Source organism: Rhinopithecus bieti, unplaced genomic scaffold, assembly GCF_001698545.2.
Source record: "Rhinopithecus bieti isolate Rb0 unplaced genomic scaffold, ASM169854v2 scaffold_5889, whole genome shotgun sequence".
Lineage (NCBI taxonomy): Eukaryota > Metazoa > Chordata > Mammalia > Primates > Cercopithecidae > Rhinopithecus > Rhinopithecus bieti.
This window is the reverse complement of record NW_016805277.1, coordinates 3,661,925-3,667,924: the sequence shown is the minus strand read 5'-3', so window position 1 is coordinate 3,667,924 and position 6,000 is coordinate 3,661,925. Positions and strand designations below refer to the sequence as shown.

Genomic DNA, 6,000 nt, shown 5'->3' with positions numbered 1-6,000 from the left:
GATCACGAGGTGAGGAGATCGAGACCATCCTGGCTAACACGGTGAAACCCCATCTCTACTAAAAATACAAAAAATTAGCCGGTCGTGGTGGCGGGTGCCTGTAGTCCCAGCTATACTCGGGAGGCTGAGGCAGGAGAATGGCGTGAACCCGGGAGGCGGAGCTTGCAGTGAGCTGAGATCATGCCACAGCACTCCAGCCTGGGCTACAGAGCGAGACTCTGCCTCAAAAAAAAAAAAAAAAAAAAAAAAAAAAAAAATAGGAGAACCCCCTCAACTTAGTAAAGAGCATCTAGAAAAAAACCTGCAACCAACATCATCAACAGTGAGTGACTGAAAGGTGTCCCCTAAGGCGGTGACAAGGCAAGAATGTCTGCTTTTGCCACTCTTATTCAAGATGGCACAGGCCAGGAAAGGAAATGCTTGGGTGTAATTCTAAAAACACATGTACACAACTTATGTGTCAAAAACTACAAAACACTGATGAAAGAAATCAGAGTTGTCAATGAATGAAGAGACATGCCATAGCTGTGGATTGGAAGACTCAACACAGTAAAGATCTCAATTCTTCCCAGAATGATATACAGGTATAATGCAATTCCTATCAAAATCTCAGTAAGATTTTTTTGTAGCTCTAGACAAGAGCATTCTAAAATTTATGTGGACAGGCAAAGGAACCAGAATAGCTAAAACAATTTTGAAAAGGAATAACAGGATGGGAGGAAACAATCTACATAGTTTTGAGACTTATTCTATACAAAAATCAACTCAAAATGGATCACTGATTTAAATGTAAAATGTAAAACTATAAAACTCTTGAGGCCGGGCATGGTGGTTCACGCTTGAGCCCAGGAGTTTGGGACCAGCCTGGGCAACATAGAGACCTTGTCTCTAAAAACTTCTAGGAAAGGCCGGGCGCGGTGGCTCAAGCCTGTAATCCCAGCACTTTGGGAGGCCGAGACGGGCGGATCACGAGGTCAGGAGATCGAGACCCTCCTGGCTAACCCGGTGAAACCCCGTCTCTACTAAAAAATATAAAAAACTAGCCGGGCGAGGTGGCGGGCGCTTGTAGTCCCACCTACTCGGGAGGCTGAGGCAGGAGAATGGCGTAAACCCGGGAGGCGGAGCTTGCAGTGAGCTGAGATCTGGCCACTGCACTCCAACCTGGGCAACAGAGCGAGACTCCGTCTCAAAAAAAAAAAAAAAAAAAAAAAAAAAAAAAAAAAAAAAAAATCCAATTAAAAAATGGGCAAAAGACATAAGCAGCAGACATTTTATCAAATAAAATACACAGAGGGCATAATAATGTTCAACATCATTAGTCATCAGGGAAATGAAAATTAAAACCACAAAGAAATATTAATATCACTACGGATCATCAGAATGGCTAAAACACAATAGTGCTTCCTCATGGAAGAACCTTACAGGCATTCTGCACAATGAAACAAGCAAAGGACCCAGAAGGACAAACACTGTATGATTCTGCTTAACATGAGAGACCCGGAGTAGTTGAATTCACAGAGACAGACAGCAGAATGGTGGGTGCCAGGGGCTAGGGGAGGGGGAATCCGGAATGAGTGTTTAATAGGGTCAGAGTCTGAGTTTGAGAAGATGAGAAAGTTCTGGAGATGGATGGTGTTGATGGCTGCCCAACAATGTGAATAAACTTAACACCACTGAACTGCACATTTTAAAATAGCTAAGATGGTAAATTTTATATTATGTATATTTTACACAATTTTTTTAAAAGAAAAAATAAAATATTTTAAGAATAAAAGAAAGAAATGAAATGGAATTGTGCCTTCCATAAACATGGGACCGGTGTCCCAGTATGCAGATTGAGGACTCACTTCATACCCTGAGGGAGTTCATTCCCAAACCAGGCTAGGCTCAGAGACTTAGAGGGTCCTTCTTGTAGAAAGTCATTAAAATGACCCAGTGAATTCTGAAAGAGCTGGTGGTCTCATGACTCAATGCAGATGTTCACAGTGGCAGAGAGGGAAAGCGAGACCCCCAAACATAAGTACCTGGGACTGCACCGGTGAGTATGGGCTTCCAGGCTCTCCACTCAATAGAGTTTCACTGTTCATTTTCGTTTTTAAACAAGCAATGTATCGACTGCAGAAATCTTTGCAGAGTTCGTTAACCTTTTCCAGCTCAAGAAGATGAATGCGCAAAACCTGGATTGCTTTTACCATCTAGAGCAGAGAAAATGAAGACTTTCAGAGAAAAAGGTAGCATTACTTACTGTAAGTTATCATGATCCTACATACCAGTTCTTAGTTATTAGATGGAACCATCTCTACTGCCAATAACGAAAGTGGAATAACATCAGAAATCCTCTAAACTGATGAGTTGTTCCAGTGCCACTGCCCTGGGCTTTGGTATCTGGCTGCATCTGGTGTGCAGGGAAGACAAAGGCGCATGGTGGTGACCTCAGCGCATCCCAGTGCTAGGTGTGTGCGCTGTGAGCCGAAGCCTAGCCCTTCCACTGACTCGCTCTGTGGCAGGCAGGACAAGTGACTCACCCTCATCTACTTCTGTTTCTGCATCCACAAAGAGGGACACATCCATACTCACCCTCGGTGGTGCCACATTTCCATAAAGTTCCATTTTGGTGTCAAGTCTAAGAACTCTTTGCCTAGTCCTAGATCCTCAAGATTTTCTCTTGTGATTTTTCTAAAAGTTATATCATTTTTTTTGTTTTTGTTTTTGTTTTGAGACAGAGTTTCACTCTCGTTGCCCAGGCTGAAGGCTGGAGTGCAATGGTGTGATCTCAGCTCACTACAACCTCCGCCTCCTGGGTTCAAGTGATTCTCCTGCCTCAGCCTCCTGAGTAGTTGGGATTACAGACATGCACCACCACGCCCAGCTAATTTTTGTATTTTTAGTAGAGAAGGGGTTTCACCATGTTGGTCAGGCTGTTCACGAACTCCTGACCTCAGGTGATCCACTTGCCTCGGCCTCCCAAAGTGCTGGGATTACAGGCGTGAGCCACCGAGCCTGGCCAAAGTTGTATCGTTTTATCTTAAGTAACTACATTCTGGGGTAATTTGTCCCACAGCAGTAGATAACTAATACCAATAATGCAGCCATTATCATAAATACCCGTTGCCTATGAATCAGCAACTCCGAAGCCCATCTCCTTCACCTGTAAATCTGGTGGTAGTAATTCATAAGTATCTATGCAGTGAATAAATGAATCAATCAACAAGAATGATGGAGTGTCAAGCTCTGCTAGGCCCTGTGCTAAACACTCACCGGTCAGGAGAACCTTGGTCCCTGCCAGCCTGGTGGGGTGCAGAGGACACCTGTGCTCTACTCACTGGGCCAAGCCAGGTGTGAGCCAATGGGAAGATGGATGTGGACCACAGACTCACGGGTGGAGAGAGCATCGGATCCTCACCCCCAAAGAGCATGTACTGTTAGTCTCATCTCAGAGAGGAGGAGACAGATCCAAGTCAGATAACTCAGCCACAAAATCTATTTGGTGGTAAGCATCAAGTATATAATCAGAATTTTCTTAAAAACTAATACCTCCGCAATTTATTCAGGAAAAAATAGTTTTCCAAAAAACTTTTCTATTGAAGGCCCTAACCAGGGTTTTGATATGGGACCAAGATGGCTCAAAGGGAATCCAGTGAAGGTTCCCTGATGCCAGATCTTTATGTACCCAGCTCCGAGAAGCAAACATGGTGGTTACACTCTGGCAGGAGAGCAGACCCAGAGAGGGTGGCCTGCCCAGACCAAGCTGGCAGCGCTGCACGGGTGCCTCAGGCACAGCTCGCTCAGAGCGATCCAGTGATGACGGAACCAAGGAGTTCTCCGTTGCCTCCGGAGGGCACAGAAAACGCTGGATTTTGGAGCCCTGGCCCTGGGAGGAGGGCACCACAAATCACTGTCAGCCTCAAGACAGAGCTGTCTTGGAGAATACAGCTCAAGTCTGTGTCCATGTCCATGATAAACCAAGGACAGATGCAGGTCACAGACATGTCACCCGAACAGTCCAGCCCCACGGACCTTTACAAACGCTGTGCAGAGAGAACTGAATCCCCGTGTCCATCTGGCATGGAGACTCAAATTATTTGATTTGATTTTTTTTTTTTTTTTTTTTTTTTTTTTGAGACAGAGTCTCACTCAGTCACCCAGGCTGGAGTGCAGTGGCACAATCTCAGCTCACTGCAACCTCTGCCTCCTGGTTTCAAGTGCTTCTCCTGCCTCAGTCTCCTGAGTAGCTGGGACTACAGGTGTATGCCACCACGCCTGGCTAATTTTGTATTTTTAGTAGACACGGGGTTTTGCCACGTTGGCCAAGCTGGTCTCGAATTCCTGGCCTTGTGATCCACCCATCTCGGCCTCCCAAAGTGCTGGGATTACAAGTGTGAGCCACCGTGCCCAGCCTGTTTTATTTGATTTTTTTTTTTTCTGAGATGGAGTCTCACTCTGTTGCCCAGGCTGGAGTGCAGTGGCGCCATCTCGGTTCACTGCAAGCTCCGCCTCCCGGGTTCATGCCATTCTCTGGCCTCAGCCTCCTGAGTAGCTGGGACTACAGGCGCCCGCCACCACGCCCAGCTAATTTTTTGAATTTTTAGTAGACACGAGGTTTCACAGTGTTAGCCAGGATAGTCTCGATCTCCTAACTTCGTGATCTGCCCATCTCAGCCTCCCAAACTGCTGGGATTACAGGCGTGAGCTACCGCACCCGGCCTTTATTTGATTTCTAAAGGAAAGGGGAGGTTGGGCCTTGGGAGGCCAAGGAGGGAGGATTGCTTGAGGCCAGGAGTTTGAGACCATCCTGGGGAACACAGTAAGATGCGTCTACACAAATAAAATAAATTTAAAAATAAAAACTAAATAAATAAAAGATACCTAGAGAAGGCTGGAAGCCTTGGGAATATCCACATTACACATACCATAAAAATTAGTTCTTTTAGAGTTGTATGAGTCTCTCCTTTAGCAGAACTACAAGCAGTCTAAAGTTCTACTTAGAAGCCTAAAATTTCATAAACAGATTTCACATTTTGAAAAATAAAATGTATTTCACTTACTAAATTGTCAGTTTCTGGATCTTCACAGAAGAAAGGTTTCCCTTCTTTCTCTTGCTTCCTTACAAAATTTTCGATGTCTACATCAAAACTGGCAGAAGTTGTGCCTTCGGAGCCCTGTGTAGATTGTTCACATTTTTCAAACAACAAAGCTAATAATGGAAATAGTGGATGCCTGAGGAGAAAAGAAAGAAAGAATCCATTTACATTCTACATCTCCATGAGAATGTCTTCTCATGTACGCCTGCACTACTTAACCTAACACCTCTGTTGGGTGAAAAGTCACATACCACACAGTTCATCCATGTAAAGTATGCAATTCAACGGTTTTTAGAGTTGCACAGCCATTGCCACCGTCAACTTTAGAACATTTCCATCATCCCCGCAAAGAAACCCTGTATCTAATAGCAGTCATTCTCCACTGTTTCCCAAACCCCAGCCGACTAGAACCTACTTGCTATCTCTATACATTTGCCTCTTCTAGACATTCCGTATGAATGGGAATCCTATAACATGTGACCGTGGTGTCCGGCTTGTTTCCCTCGGCATAATGTGTCCAAGGCTCACCAGTGTTGTAGCAGGTATCAGTCCTTTTTTTTTTTTTTGAGACGGAGTCTCGCTCTGTGGCCCAAGCTGGAGTGCAGTGGCCGGATCTCGGGTCACTACAACCTCTGCCTCCTGGGTTTAAGCGATTCTTCTACTCAGCCCCTCAAGTAGCTGGGACTACAGGCACCTGCCATGATGCCTGGCTAATTTGTTTTATTTTTTGAGACGGAGTTTCGCTCTCGTTGCCCAGGCTGGAGTGCAATGGCGTGATCTCAGTTCACCGCAACCTCTGCCTCCTGGGTTCAAGTGATTCTCCTGCCACAGGCTCCCGAGTAGCTGGGACTATAGGCATGCACCACTAGGACTAGGCTAATTTTGTACTTTTAGTAGAGATGGGGTTTCTCCATGTTGG

The 6,000-nt window shown here is 45.3% G+C and overlaps 1 protein-coding gene across 2 annotated transcripts in view; it reads right to left on the bottom strand.

The window, feature by feature from the left end:
* The window catches only part of PKNOX1 (PBX/knotted 1 homeobox 1), a 76,769-nt gene that overhangs the window by 23,234 nt on the left and 47,535 nt on the right, over positions 1-6,000 (bottom strand). For both annotated transcript variants that reach the window (XM_017872044.1, XM_017872046.1), the window contains exons 4-5: positions 5,046-5,217; positions 2,025-2,195 (exon numbers count right to left, since the gene is read on the bottom strand). In XM_017872044.1, the coding sequence (XP_017727533.1) occupies positions 2,025-2,195; positions 5,046-5,217 (343 nt within the window). The remainder of the gene's footprint in view (positions 1-2,024; positions 2,196-5,045; positions 5,218-6,000) is intronic.